The sequence below is a fragment of the Haliaeetus leucocephalus genome, unplaced genomic scaffold (genome assembly GCF_000737465.1).
Source record: "Haliaeetus leucocephalus isolate CR32 unplaced genomic scaffold, Haliaeetus_leucocephalus-4.0 Scaffold168, whole genome shotgun sequence".
Taxonomy (NCBI): domain Eukaryota; kingdom Metazoa; phylum Chordata; class Aves; order Accipitriformes; family Accipitridae; genus Haliaeetus; species Haliaeetus leucocephalus.
Window position 1 is genome coordinate 1041618 of NW_010972604.1, and position 15165 is coordinate 1056782.

Here is a 15165-nt window from a genome sequence, read left to right on the forward strand (position 1 = left end):
AGGAAGATCTTGCAAGAGGCTGGCCAACAGAATTCCCCCCCTAACAGTCCTTAATAAATCGAGGAAAGTTTGAAATGAATGTCCAACTGCACCTCTTTGGCTTGGAACCAGCTGCTTCTGGAATTTCTCCGTTAGCAGCCCTCCATCATTAGTTAGCAGCTATCACTCTTCCCAAATGTGCTTGGGTATCTATTGTCCCACAAAAGGTTTAGTTGTCTCAAAAAATAAGCAAATCTCCAGGGCGACTGCAGCATTGACAGGATCAAGCAAATGGTGCTTGGGACTGTGGAAGGACAATAGCCTTCTGAGTCAGAGGTTTTCATTAGGTGATTTAAGTAGCTTCAGGGTTTTAAGTCATTTCTCCAGCAGATGTCTCATCTTACATTTGAATGTAAAGACAGAAATTTTATGAGGAAGTATGTCACAGCTCAGAATGACTGCAAATGGAAGTAAGTAGTTAAAAAGGAGGTAGTTGAATTGGAATGTCGTTCAGACTTTTTAAGAAAAAACTCTCTTCTGCTCAGTTAAGCATTACTGCAATGTATTTATACTACACTCGATGCCTCAACATTTCAAATAGGCCAGGTGCTGAAAAGGCACATTTGCTGGTACATGCTAGTGGGCAGACTTTGAAGACTAGCAGGCCTCACTAATTGAACACTTCTACATCAATCATTAAAGTTCACAGGAGGATTTCCACTGATTTTGAGAACTGAATCAAGTTCTGGACACTGGCTTTTTGGTAAGGCACAACACACTGGATGACACCTTTTTTAAAGCAAAGCCTTCTTGTGTCATCATCTGTTGTTCAGGGGTTTGACTCTGGAAAGAGGACTTTGTAGTACTGAAGGAAAGTCTGTTTTGCATCATTTATATTAATAGCTCTCCTTGTTTTTCCTGTCCCTCAGGGTACCCAGGAACTGGTTAAACAGGTGAAGAATTTGCCCCAACCCAACTACAACCTCCTCAAATACATATGCAAGTAAGTGAAATTAATTAACGCTTGGAAAAGTCACTAAGTTTTGTAAGGCTGGTCTTATATGCAAATAATTTACTCAGAAAGTATGAATATTCAAACATCACTTATATGTAAGTTACTGCTCCTGTAAAACATGTGGAGGTGAATGTGCAGCCTGCCTGAAGGAAGCTCTTGGTTTATCCAAGAGAATCAGCCAAGCAAATTGCTGTCACCCACAGTCTTGGCAGCATGCATGAATGATACTTATATATTATATTGTTTATTTCAGAAGCACTTAAAGACCAGTAAAGAAAGGCATTTTTTCCAGGTACTGTGCGGCTGGAAGATTTATGACCCAATCTGTGTAGCAGATGCAGTCAGAATAGCCTGTCTGGCCTCAGCTCTAGTTTGGAAGTGGGGTTGGGAGTGGCTTCCTCTTGGAGTACCAGTAACTCCACAACCTTGTCTCACCTCATCTCTCTGCTGACTCTCCCAGTTTTTGTGAAGTGGGCTGGAATGTGTTTTGGGAGCTGGAACGGACTGTTACCCTAGATACAATGTAGTGAACTTTATGTTGTATTCTAGTCTCTGTGGTAGTTAGTCCCTTTATGACAAGTGGGATTTGCACATCTGGAGCAGGCAGTAGACACAAACACTAACATGAAGCTCATGACTTATTCAAGAGATGTCAAGCCCTTCCCAAGTGTACAGACAGATAGCATTTCTGAAATGTGTTTTTTGAATGCTTTAAACAATTTATTTTGCCTCACTGTGTGCTTCTATAGCCATTTGTTTTAATATCTGAGCACCTCAAAACATGAATGGCTGAGGCAGGGGAATATAATTATACATGTTTCTAAGTGAAGAACTGAGGAAAGGCAAGGCAAGTAGAATTTGCTTCTGACTTCGTGAAGAAAACTGAGGATTTGGGGATCTAAGCATAGTGTCCACCACAGGGCAAAGCCACAGAAAAAATGGGAGTGCCTAGAAAACTCATGCTGCAAGTAGAAGCATTCAAAAGTTTGCCAAGTAGTGCAGAATGACAAGAAAACTTTTTCCCTGCCAAAACCCATCCAATCATCCAAAAATTAACAATAGTTTAGGAAACGGAGTACAGACAGAGAGACTGTTCACTTTTGTGGCCACTGAGTCCTGTTTCCTGCTATTGTAGGTTTGCTTGTCATGTAGTCCTTTTTACAACTTGGCTAATGATGTACTTAGGTATTTAGGTGTTTGTTACAGCCTTTCTATTACTCCAACTCCTATTGGGAGGCTGTTCCAAATTACAAAAACATTAATTGATAGAAACTTTCTGCTGATTTTCAGCTTATACATATGGATAGCCAGTCTGTCTGGATTTCTTTATGTGCTATCTTTGGCTTGCATGGTCTTTTTCTTGTGTCAATGTTTGCCCAGCTGATGCATTCACAAGAAGCATTTGGGCTACCTCTTTCTCTGTATTTTGTTAGATTCAAGCCACAAAGCTCTTTCCACAGGCTGCTAGTTCTGGGACGAGGAGATGAGCGAAATGTCTTTTTACTTCTGTTATATCTGTAAGTGAAAACTCACAGAAGTTAATTGTAATTGGAGAATTCCTATAAAAATATGATAATCTGTCCTTTCATACCCAGTAGAAGGCTGGATCCCTGGTAGGCTGGTACTTCTGGCAGAAGCCATCCTGTCCACTCTTGTTTCATACACTAGGAGGGATCTGGGGTTATTACTGAGTATCTAAGCTGTGTTAGTCCCTAGAAGCATTTCAGGAATCAGGGTTGTATAAACACAGGACAAAACTGTTCCTGCCCCAGAATGCCTACAGTCAAAGTATGAGAAGTCACTTACTTATTCCTCTCCTCCTTTGATTTTTCTGGGGGGGCTTTTCAAGGTTCCTTGATGAAGTTCAGGCTCACTCCAGCATTAACAAGATGAGTGTCCAGAACCTGGCTACAGTATTTGGACCAAATATATTACGGCCCAAAATGGAAGATCCAGTGACAATGATGGAAGGTAGGTACTACTCTTGTAAGATAACACAACACCTGTGTTTTGGAGCTGTAAGAGTATGCTGAAAGCCAACATTCGTTGGTAGCTGTATCACTTGACTGCACAGTCAGCAATGAGTCAAGCAATCCCTTTCATCAGTGCCTATGAGGATATGTACTGGTTGGCCTCTGTTATCCCACTCACCACTGGCCTAGGAGTGTCTCTTCTCTTCACTATACGGAGATGCTTCTGCCCTGTTCTAAGTTGTTATGTGAACTCTTTTTGAACCCACTGCTAAAATGAAAGCTCGAATGTTCTTCAGAAGGACCACGTTTAAGTAACAAACTGCTACCATTTAGTATTGGTGCACTTCAGTGGTTAGACAGCTCCCTGTAAAGGACATCCAGTCCACAATGAAAGAGGTACTGTAGTTTTTGCTGTGCCGCAGTGGCTATAACTAGGTGTCATAGAAGTGCTGTCTTCTAAGCAGGTTGTGTATGGGTCAGAACTTCACAGAACCTAAGGAATAACTTGAAAATCACTGTTAATTTTGGATGTAAAAATCTGAAGCTTGAAAATAACCTACGTCCATATGTGTCAGGAAATGCCCAGGGCATGATCGCTGGCTGGCTGACACTAGGGCTGGGATACAGCCCCTCTCCCAGGTGGCACTGGAGCACAGCTGCTGTGGTACAGGTTTTAGCAGGGTCTTTGCATGAAGTTTTGTGGGATCTTGGCAAGCCTGCAAAAAGAATTGATGGGTTCATCCAGCATTAGGTACAGATGGAGATGCTGTGCCCAGGATGTCTGAACTCAGCCCTGGCACTGCTCCCTAGCTGTAGGGTACAGCTGACATGGTGTTCTGTGTGATGGAAATCCTTCACAGAATGCCAACATTATCACACCTTAGCAGCAGCAGTGCCTTTAGTTCTGCACAAGTGACCTCTGAAAGGCACTGCAGATGTGTGCCCCACAGATGGCAACTCACTATAAGGTAATAGGCCAAGTTCAGAGCATGGCCCAGCATACTGTAGTTGTTCAGGGACTCAAAGCCTGCCACAGAGATGTGGGCCATATTATTAAGGGTAGATTTGAGACCTTCCCCTTGAAGCGGGGAAGGTACAAAAATGTGGGGAGGAGAAAAAGGGAGTGCAGGAGCGGATGCTGGACTGTTCAGTATTACAAAGGTGGGGATAGCTGAAACCTCAGTCTGTTGTGTGATGCTGTGCCTTCCCCTAGTGGCCAGTTGGCCAGTGTTGGCAAGACTCTAACAGCCTTGGCCAACAATGTGCTTTTTATTCAGTTGGTCCAGATGACAAGTTTGGGTTCAGTTCACCTTGGGCATTTCAGTATGTAGTTCAGCTGATGGCAGAGGTGCTTGTACTGTGTGTAGGTGCACAGGTGCCACAGATGCTGTGGTCTCATAGTCTCTCCTAATCATCATATAAACACACTACAGTGACCTGACCTGGAATTCTGTGTTACCAGACTTGAATTGTAGAAAAATGGGGATCCAGTGACTGGATTTTTAGACTTCATCATTATACTCATAAGCAACAACAACGGTAATGTTTTGTTTTATTGTTAGTGGAGGATAGAAGATTGGTTAAATAGAAATAATGGAGAAGTAGGAAGAGGCTCAATAAAATTTTTTTAGCTTCAGGATAAGATGGATCTGCTAAAACAGCTGATACAGAAAAATACTGCTGCTAGTTCTTAACAAAAAGCACTTCGTGTTTCTCTTCAAATGTAAACCATGAATTTCAAATAGAAATATCTGACATTTGACAGCTAAATTGTTATTAATGCCCTTATCTCCAGAGAGGTTTATTTCTCACCCTGCATTCACAGACATAAAATAAAAGTTGTAGGTGAGCTCAGTACCCCTTGCTATCAGGCTGAAACCTCATTATTAAATTCAGGCTGTTATCTTGAACCCCTGAGTATGTTAGTCTTATTCTCTATTTCAGATGCTGCTTAAAGATAGAATTACTTATTTGCTCTTTCTAAGGTTTTCCTCTTTTGTAGAAAGTGCTTTGTATTAGGTTTGGTAAGTGGAGGTCTCTATTAGTTCATAATGGTCTACTCTACTGGAAAACAATGACAGCTCATTTCTGTGGATTTAAATAATTGGCAGTACTTTCTGTACACCTTCTGCAGGCACATGTTTCATATAGATGTCATACTTTCTGCAAGTTTCTCTATACACTGAGTGCAGCAGAAGGCCTGAGCTGAAATTTCTAGTTCTTCAATAAACACTAGGTCTGGGCCTGTTAAGACTATGAAACTGGGTGCAATGTAGTTGTGGAAACCTGCTGGTTTTGGAAGCTGGGCAGAGAGGTGCTCCATCCCAGCAAACAGGTTAGTGCGTTCAGGATCCGGCATGCATCGCTGCACAGGGCTATGCTGTCCTGCATGGATGCAAACACAGAGATTGATGCTGGCTCTGAACCCCATGCCTTGGTGTGGTACAGACATGCCCTGTTTTCTAGGTGTTCTCCTCCTCTGTCATCCTCAATGGTGTCCTTAAGCAGGCCAATTTATTAATCGTTGCTAGTGATCATTTGTACTCTGCTAGTCAGCTACATTCACGAGCTGGACACCTGCATCCTTCACAGTCCCCGTTTCCAGCCAAGGGAATGGATTCCTGTCCCTTGCAGTCCTGTACAGAAAGGCCCAGAGCAGTTGTTTGTGCAGACCCATTGCAGTGCACAGACCTGCCTCACAAGGAGCTCCCAGGGCATCTCACAGACAGGGAGTGAGCATCTGAGGTCTTCCACGTCTCATCAACTGCTTGCCTTTTGTTTCCTCCCCACAGGCACCTCACTAGTTCAGCACCTGATGACAGTGCTGATAAGTGAACAGGGGCGAATCTTTGCAGTTCCTCAGGCAGATGTGCCAGGGAGCCAGCTGGAAATCAGGCCTGTGCACCAGCGCAGTACTGTGGAATGGATCTCTGAGGAGGATGGGGAGGACAGCAGGTCGGAGAACAGTGTTCCCAGCCCCGCTGATTTGCCCTCTAGCAGTGCTGTGGCACTAGAGGCCACTCCTGGACCTGCAGCGAAAAACACTCCTTCAGAGCACAGTGGCAAATTGACTCAGCCTGCCACCAGCCCCAATAAAAGAGTGCAGCCGCTGCCTCCGTGGAAATACTCCTTCCGCCAGCAGGGAGCACGGTCTGTAAGTCCAAAGCTGGGCAGCTCATCCTTGGATATCCCCAACCTCTCCTCCAGTGGGAACTGGCTGATGAATGGACTGTACTCCCTCCGAGGCCACCGCCGGACAGCCTCTGGGGAACGAGTTAAAGACTCGTGTTCTTCCCAGAGGCTCTCTACTTACGACAACGTCCCTTCGTCCAGCCTCTCCCTTAGCACACACAGTATGGCCAGCACCACGTGGTCTACATCATCATGTGAAATCTCTGTGATGGACTCAGTCAGCAGCTGCCCAGCCTGCCGGGCCAGTGACTCTTCTACTCTAAGCTCTCTCAAAACCGAGTGGATAACTCAGGGCTCACTGTCTCAGAGTGAGGTCAAGACTGCAGATCTGGAGAACAGCATTGACAGGTTTGAAGCATGTAGCAGCAGCAGCAGTGAACAGAGCAACCTGGCTGCAGCTTCCAGAGACTCTGTTAAATGCTCTAGGGCCTTACAGAGCTTGGTGGTGGAGCTAAAGACAGAACTGAGCAAACAGAGGACTGAGTATGAGACTAGTATCAAAAGGTAACTTCATCTGCAGTGGGGACAAGGAAGTTGTCTGTCAGCATTACCCCTGTATGCACATGGGTGTGGGCTACCAAGCATGTCAGGTTCTCAGACCTGGAATTTGGGTCTGCGAGACAGCAGATTTGGTTCTGCTCTTTCCTCACTGCTCTCTGAATCCAACTTTTCTCTCTGATCTAAGAGGGGATCAAAAAAAATGGGATTTCTGTCACACAGGGAATTCCAATATTTCACTTTCTATGTTTTCCCTGGGAATCAGAACTGCACAGGTAATGCCAAAGTCTGCTCTTTGTCAGTGTTCTGGGAGAAACAGCAAAGCAAACACCTTGGAGGGAGGGATTGGGACACAGGGTGGTCAGGCCCCAACAAGGAACTCCGTTGGTCTGCGCAGGTGCTGAAATTTGTACCAAATCAGTCTGAAATTGAGGGCTTCTTGCTGCTTTTCCCAACAGAAACATTCTTCAGGAAACTGATCTTGACTATTCTCTGGATTGGTTTGGTGGCTTGTTGGGTTTTTTTGTGTGGTGGTGGTGGTGGGACTGCATCTCAGCTACTACAACTTTTTCAGCAGCCCTTTTGTGTTGAACTTCTAGAAACCTCGGTTTTGATTTTTGATGTAGTGGTCCTTTGCTTGTATAGCCAGGCACTGACCCAAAGTGGCAACAAGGTGCTGCTGGTACAGCAGATAGGCGAACTGTGTAGTTCTTCGCCTACTCTGATGTTTACTTGCACAACTGCCACTGCTGGTGCTGTACTTTAGACCTGTGCTCAGAAAAATTACTTCCAGTTTCCAGGAGAGATGTGAGGGCAGGGGTTGTAGCAAGTAGAAAGTATTATTAACTAGGAAGTCATATTTATTCATGTGAGTTAGTACATTCAGTTTTATGAGTGCAAGTGCTTAATAGAATGACTTTCAGGCAAGCACTCAGGGAAATATGCACATGAAATATTGTTGCTTAAAGGAATTAGATATGTTTTAATATACAGCCATATGCAAAATTGCACTTCATGTTATAATACAGAAGAATCATCACTGGCCTGAAGCACTGGTACTTTGCACTGAAGAAGGGTTGTTGTCCCATTTCTTTCAAATAGTTGAGTTCTCAGCTTTTTTGTGTGTTGAAGTGTTAATGTTATACTCCTTCAATTATTAAAACTCTGGTAGCATTTACATGCCTCAATTTCCAATCAGCCTCCCAAACATGGTACCAAAAGCACATATGACTGTAGAAATTGTATAGCACAGCTTCAGGCTATGTTTGTTGCCTCTTTTTTGTTGAAGTAATTTCTCAAAAATGTTTCTGAACTGTGATTGCTTCTAGTGGCCTAGCTGTTAAGGTAGGAATTTCACGTGCTACCTTCCTGCTTTATTTTATGATTTCCTATGGTGGTGGCGTGCCAGCCTCTGCAGCTTTTCTGTCTCTTGCATTGTACTGCCTTGGTATGTGAAGCTGGAAGGAGAATCAGGCCACGAAGCCATTTCTGTTTCTACCCAACACCGCAGAGTGGGAGAAAAGCTTACCCCCACCTTGTTGTGTTCCAGGTAGAAGAGCTGATGAGACCACCACCGCTTGCTAGCATGGTGTGTTGGAAAAGGTTTGTGAAGGACGGTGGTAGTCCATGGCTTGTTTTTTTTTTAGGTGCCCTACTGATGCAAAATGGGAGGGCAATGAGGGTATGTGCCTTGCATTTAATTCTGCAGAGCTGCCCTGGCAAGCCTTGTTGCAGGGATAGAGAGTAATAAACAGAAAGGAGACAACGGTGCAAAACTTGGAAATGTGTATCTGCACATTTTCACCTGCTGCCTGGGGGAAGAGATGGCTTTCCACCTCTTATCAGTAAAACTTTTCCAATGGGGCCTTCAGCTGTTGACATTGGGGACATCCAGGAAGACCTACCTGTTCTTCATTCCAGCTGTTGAGCAGTTTCAGCTGGACAGGGACAGAGAGCACTGTGGCTGGAGGGGAGGACTACAAATTGGCCAGGTCTCACAGGGCAAAGTAGCTAAGAGGAAAATGCCTAATGAGCTAATAGTTTCATAAAACCAGGCAAGATGCAATCACTGCCTTTTTGTATTAAACAAGATGACTCCAGCTGTTCAGGATTACAGCCTGAAGGATCTTGCTGTCAAGTCTAAGAATTTCAAGCCAAGTTTTTCAGCTCTCAAAAATTTTGCAATGTTTTTACTACATCTGCAGCAATTTACATGTGAAAAGTATGTTCCTTTTGAGACTGCATGAAAAGTCTGCTCCTGTGGAAAGACAGGAACTAACTAGCAAAGAAGGGAGGCTGCTAAGCAGGAAAACTTTGGGCTGCCTGACTAGCTTTATTTTATTGAAGATAATTTAGTCCCCAAAAGTAATAATTAGTTGCTTTACAATTGTATGTGTGCTTGTGTGGTTTGCAGAACTCAGTGCGTGTAGCCGGGCGTGTTTTAATGAAGGAATATGAGCTTTTTGTTGGCACATACATAAGTGGAGGGAAAGCAGAGTCAGTACCCGCCTGGGGCAGAGGTAAGGAACGCTTGCTGATGGAAAAGCTGTTATTTATCATCATCAACTGCCCATTTTCTCTCTCTTAGTCAGAGGGAGGCAAGTTTTATGGCCTTCCTGTAACTAGTCTGTTCCAAAGCATTTCTCCCTCGAGGTTAGTATAATTATCAGGCATTCTCTGTTGAGTTTCAGTAATTGATGTCTACCACCTGGGACTTTTAAGAAACTGGAAGTACCTTGGAGAGGACTGTTATGTTGTATATGTAGAAATGCAGTAAGTAAGTACGGTGACCCATGTAATTGAGAACATGGACAGCTAGTCTAGGCTGCTGTAGCTGATCCCTAAACTTTGGGGTGGAAAAATTTAATTGGTAGCTCAGAGCTGTAGGATGTAACAAAAATGTTATAAAGGCGTGTGTGTTTGGGTAAGCATCCTAGCTTCAGGAGAGTCCTCTTATATTATAGAAGATAGCTATCTGGGTGATAAAAGTCTGCCTTCATCGCTATGGGGAGTTTTTGGCAGAGAGTGAACAGAAATGTTTACTCTCATCAGTGCAGCTGTTGGTCTGCTGGACTTGGTCATCAGTGTGCCTGTGTGTGACTTTCTAATTTGTTGTGAAAATGATTATATTGCCATTATTAGCTGTAAGTGAAGGAACAGTTTAAGGGGATGCACTGCATTGCCTGCATGATTGCCTCGTGGTGGTCACAAAATGGAATTCAGACCCTTCTGGGACTGTCACAAATGTCCCTTTTTTCTTTGTTGTGGAGGCTGTAGCATGCCCTTGTTGCATGTCATTTATCTTGTCTAAAAATAACCCATTCACAGTTTCACAGGAAAGCCAGGCATGCCACCTTCACAGCTGGGTATTATACTGATCAATGAACCTAAGAGGTGGTGGTTGGGGGGTTTTTTTGGCTGTTTTTTTTTTTTTTAAGTTAGAGGGGGGACACTTTTCCTAGGAAAAGCATAATTTTTAAAATCACCTTTTCTGAATATTCTAGTGATCAGAATTTCCTATCTAGATATACTCCCTTCTCTGTATTAACACCATTACTCTGTCTTGCAATTAGGAACCATGATGCAGAGGACAGCAAGTGATGTGCCTTCTGCACTTGTTTCAAATCAAAAAAACATGAACCTTGTTCTTTTGACCTCCTTAGAGAAAAGCTCCAAGTCTTGCATTAGAGCTTTGTGCACAGATAAATTTAAGGTCTAATCTCCAGATTCTTCCTCATATGAAATGCTGGGTTTTGTAAAATCTTGTACAGTATGAAAAACTTTTATTCCCCTACCCCACTGTCAGTGACAAACTTTACAGAAAATACCCTAAAATGGATGGTGAGGAAGGACTACGACCTCATTCCTACCTGATGTCCAAGGATGTTCCTCTGTACTGCATATCCATATAGGGAAACACAGTATCAAGATGAAAACAGAGGCTAAAAGATTATTGTGGAATTACATATTTGAATTCAGCCTGAGGAATTAGTTAATAAATCTCCTCAGCCATTCACTCTGCTGCCCAAAAGTAAGCATTGTTTTGTAAGACTTGAGCATATTTTCTTAAGACACAAATAGAGGAGGCTCCAGCTTTCAAGGAGTCTCTGCTCTTAAACTCAACATTAATGAAATGGCAATTAGTAACCTCCTTTAAAACTTCCTCTTAGAATTAAGATATTTTAGTTCTAAGTGAAACAACTTACATTTATTATAGCTATCAATCAGTATTTATCCTGCCACTTAAAAAACCTCTTCTGTTTTTTTTTTATTTCTCCCTCTCTCTCCCCTTTGATTTTAAGAATTGAAGAAACAAGTGCAGACCTGAGGAAACAAGTGGTTAGGTTAGAAGAAGAACTGGACCAAGAACGAAAGAAATACACGATGCTGGAAATCAAGCTGAGGAATTCTGAACGTGCTCGTGAAGATGCTGAGAAGAGAAATCACCTCCTGCAGAAGGAAATGGAAGAGTTTTTTTCAACATTAGGGTGTTTAACTGTTGGGAGTCAAAGTGCTAAAGTCCCCAAGTAGAACAAGCTGACGTACAGCACAGAAAATTCTATTTCTGGCAAAACCAGTGAAACTGCACATTGTTCTAGTATACTCATGCATCATGAGTAATTATTCTACAGTGATTATAGTCTTGGTGACACTTGCTCCATTGTCTTTACATGTGCTGTAGTATTTGGGCCAGCTGGGAAAGACTGCTAAACATAATGCTTGAAAGTTTAGATGTCAGATTGTCAAGAAAGAGTGAGCACCCTTTTTATCCACAAATCAAAAGATACTAGTCTCCATAGCTTTACTGCTGCCATCTTCAGACTTACTGCACCATCCTTTTGCTGGCTCAAGGACAGTGGAAAGTCCTGCAAGGTGGGTGGGATGGCCAGAACCGATTGACAAGCTGAGCCCGGAGCTGAGGGCCTCCTACACTTGCGCTTGGGAAGATGGCAATTCCAGTATGGCACCACATTCAATGTGCTTTAGCATATGAATTCAATGAGGTGGTTTTTCTCCTCACTTGTATATAAAGTTTGTTCAGATTTCTCATTTGATAAAGTGGCATTATTTTATGAACATAATGTGAAAACAAAGTCTACAAACAAGGTGAAGATGCCAAAATCTTGACAATTCACTAAAATTGTCCCTTACCAACCAAGCAGTTCCACTGTTTCACAAAAATGCAACTTACTAAATTGTATGTGATTAATAATCAGATTGGCCACACAAACTCCATGGAACTTTAAATATGCACATTTTTGCCCTAGGTATCTGGGGGTTTTTGAGCCAAGAATAGAGCAGTATTAGCTGCAAGAAAAAAAAAAATCTCATGAGTTGATATGTACTGATCAGGCATCAAGGTAGGAGAAGAAAGATTCTTATCATCAAAACACATCCAACTGCAGAGGGTTTATTATCTATAAAACTTTAATAGCAAAACCTATGGTAAGAGAAATTAGTGCAATTGGGGGGGGGAGCTGTAGATAAAGGGGGAAGGGTGGGGATCTAACTTTAACCTTCCTGGGACAATTTACACTTAGCTGCCTTGTAACATTTCTCTTGACAAGTTGATTTTTTTGTTGTTAGTTCAGAGGGAGATGAGGGGACAGGAGAAGTATATCGCAAACATCGCAGCAGCCTAAGTAAGTTTACTACTTCTACTAAAGAAAAATCATTAGAAGGAAGTTGTAATTTCCAGTAACTAGCTGCCAGGCCTGACTTCCCCTTTTCAAGGGACTTCTTTGAGAAGTTGTGTGTTGCATTTGTAGTGCCCTGAGCCACGCAGAGCCTGCACACAGAAAATTGTTTCACTAGATTCAGCCTGAACTCCACTTGCCAGCCCAGCACTCACTCTTTCTTGGCACGTACCTTTGACAGCTGAGGCATCTCAGAGGAGAAAAGACTTTTAACAGAGAAGTGCCATGACAACATGAACTGGCATAGATTGTAGTGAAGGTGCTTGCTTTATTTAAGTATTTGCAGAAAAATGACCTGAATCTGTCTTTTACTAGAGAAGAATATAACTGATTGTCTGGAAATAACCTTAGAATGGGCTTTTAAACATACCAGCAGATAGTACACCTTTCAGTATTGACCTGCTCCTCATCATCTGGCAGATATCCAAGTATTTCAATTTCAACATCTAGAAGTTAACTTGTTTCTACCTCACCGTAATGCTTCTCCTTCCTATAGAAATGTAAACGACTTAAAGTGAGCAAAAATAACCCTTCTAACCTAATCTTTCCTGGTTAAGACAAGTCAAGCAAGGTGGTAAAGCAAGCCATGTGGATAGGTTAATTCAGTTAATTTCAAAACATTTTTCCCTTCTTTCCAGCATATCCAGCTGTGCTGGATTCCTGACTGCCCCTAGTGGGAGGCAGTGTGGCAGGTACCAGAGTGTGCAGCAGGAGCAGTCTGCCACCTGCAGGCAGCAGCATCACCCTTGCCTTTTTTCCATGCCCCAGCCTTGTATTATTACTGATAGTTACAAGTGAGCCTGCGAGGAATATGACAGGCCTTTAAACAGCAGCATTAAGATACATAATGTGAGCAGCAACTGTTGTAACAATGATTTTGAGCTGGAACAACACAGCAGGGTAGGTACCGTTAAGTACCATGCTAGTTATCACAAAATAAACCTTAATATTACAGAGTGGCCAGAACTGGGTTGTAAGTAATTCTCTGCAATTAAGACATCAGGACTGGTAAAAAGAAGTTTCTACTGAGGCATTCAATCCAAGTAGTAGGAGCAACCAGGTTATTTTAATGCCCTCTTTTATTCCTACCCCCAACATGGGTACCTTTCACTATACCCATCCTGACAGCCCACATCCCTTAGACTATTTATGTGTGTTTGTATCAAGTGCAGACTACTCCCTTTAGTTCTGGCACACTACAAACTTACTTACTTAGGAACTGAGCCATGGTGACTGGGAGCCTAAAAAACAAATATGCAAGACAACAAGCACTAAACAGGACTGCTGGCTAACTCTCAGTGAAATCAAACACAGCTAGAATTCTAGATCTTCTGTAAGTATTTAAAATTAGGCACTGCTACATGTATAGCGGAACTGGGGAACAAACCCACCTATCCCAACTCTTCAGCTCCAGGATAGGATCACCTGTCAGCTATGTAGCACTACATAATCTTAATGGGGCATCCAGGATAAAATTAATTCTTCTTTTCAGTATCACAAATGAAACTGTATCCACTCAAACCGATTAATGGAACTAACCATTTCCCGGTAGACTGTTGTGCTCCAGCAACATCAATTTTCTTGTTCATGAGGAATAAATTCCAGGGTCCTTCTGAAGATGATCCGCTGCAGTAAATAAAGCCTGCAATAAGCTGCAAACTACCCAGTTCACGCTAAAATACACCACAGTAGGATGTTAACTCTAAAGCACAGCAACAGGAGCATAATGTTCATTTCCCATCATAGGCAATTATGCAAGAAATGGGAACACACTTGTGCTATTGTACACAACTTCATCAAACACTATGCCTTTGAGGAAGATGAAACACTCTTTCCCAGCTTTAACTCCTGTTTCTGTACTCCCTTTCCCACCCCTTCATTTGCCAACTTCGTGGATCCAAGACAGCACTCCTTGTTTTACAGACCTTTTGCTTATTACAGACCCCAATTTAAAGTGCCAGCTTTTTTAGCAAGCATTTACAAGATACAGGTTTGTTAGTATTAAGAAGACATGACAAAAGGCTCCTGGAATCAGGTAGATACATTTTTACCACAGCTTTACCTGTGCAATCTTCCCAGCCTGGAACATCCCTTCCAGTATTATGCAGGCAAAAAAAGTGCAAAAAATTTTTAGTGAAAGAAACCCAACACAACCATATGCTTAAAAAAACCAAAACAAAGCCAAACAGCAGCATTACAGAATAACAAAAGCTTCTGTATGTCTCCATGGCATTTGTAATATGAAAAGGAAAATTAATAATGATAGCTTATTGAATTATCTACATTTGCTACCAAGTTCCATGCAAACCAGCAGCACTATGGAGTGTTTCAGTTCTGGGCCTAAGTCGCCCACAGACAAATCCCTGGCAGCTAAGACTGCCTCAGGCCTTGCTCTATAATAATGTATTACTAGCAATCAGCTGCACTTTATGCTAACCTACACAAAGAAGCAAGGGCATTTCTGAGTCTCGCCACAGTCCTAGAACACCTCACAAATTGCTGGTCCAGAGAAACAAAGTAGGCCACACCATACTGCCCACAGTCACAGTACCTTTCCCTTAAAAATGTACACAAAGACAAAATAACAGCACACAGACAAACACAACTCAAGGGCATCTTGAGTCTTTGTTTAAAGAAACACTGAGACCCTGCTGGAAATGAAGGCAATAAAACACATTATGTTAGGATTTAGCCCCACGGTAGAGGTGCCAGCGCAGGAATTGGTCCTGACACCCAAGTTACCTCTCCAGTAAGAGGTCTTCAGAAGTCAGATCCTTCAGGATTCTCAGTTTTGAGAAGGATTTTCCTGAGT

At 42.6% G+C, this 15165-nt stretch overlaps 1 protein-coding gene across 1 annotated transcript in view; it reads left to right on the forward strand.

Moving 5' to 3' along the window:
• ARHGAP22 (Rho GTPase activating protein 22) overlaps window positions 1-11427 on the forward strand; it is a 136168-nt gene extending 124741 nt beyond the window's left edge. Inside the window, exons 6-9 of the mRNA XM_010563475.1 lie at window positions 909-982; window positions 2844-2965; window positions 5760-6663; window positions 10959-11427. Of these exons, the coding sequence (XP_010561777.1) occupies window positions 909-982; window positions 2844-2965; window positions 5760-6663; window positions 10959-11187 (1329 nt within the window). The 3' untranslated portion in view covers window positions 11188-11427. The remainder of the gene's footprint in view (window positions 1-908; window positions 983-2843; window positions 2966-5759; window positions 6664-10958) is intronic.
• Window positions 11428-15165: the final 3738 nt, after the last annotated feature.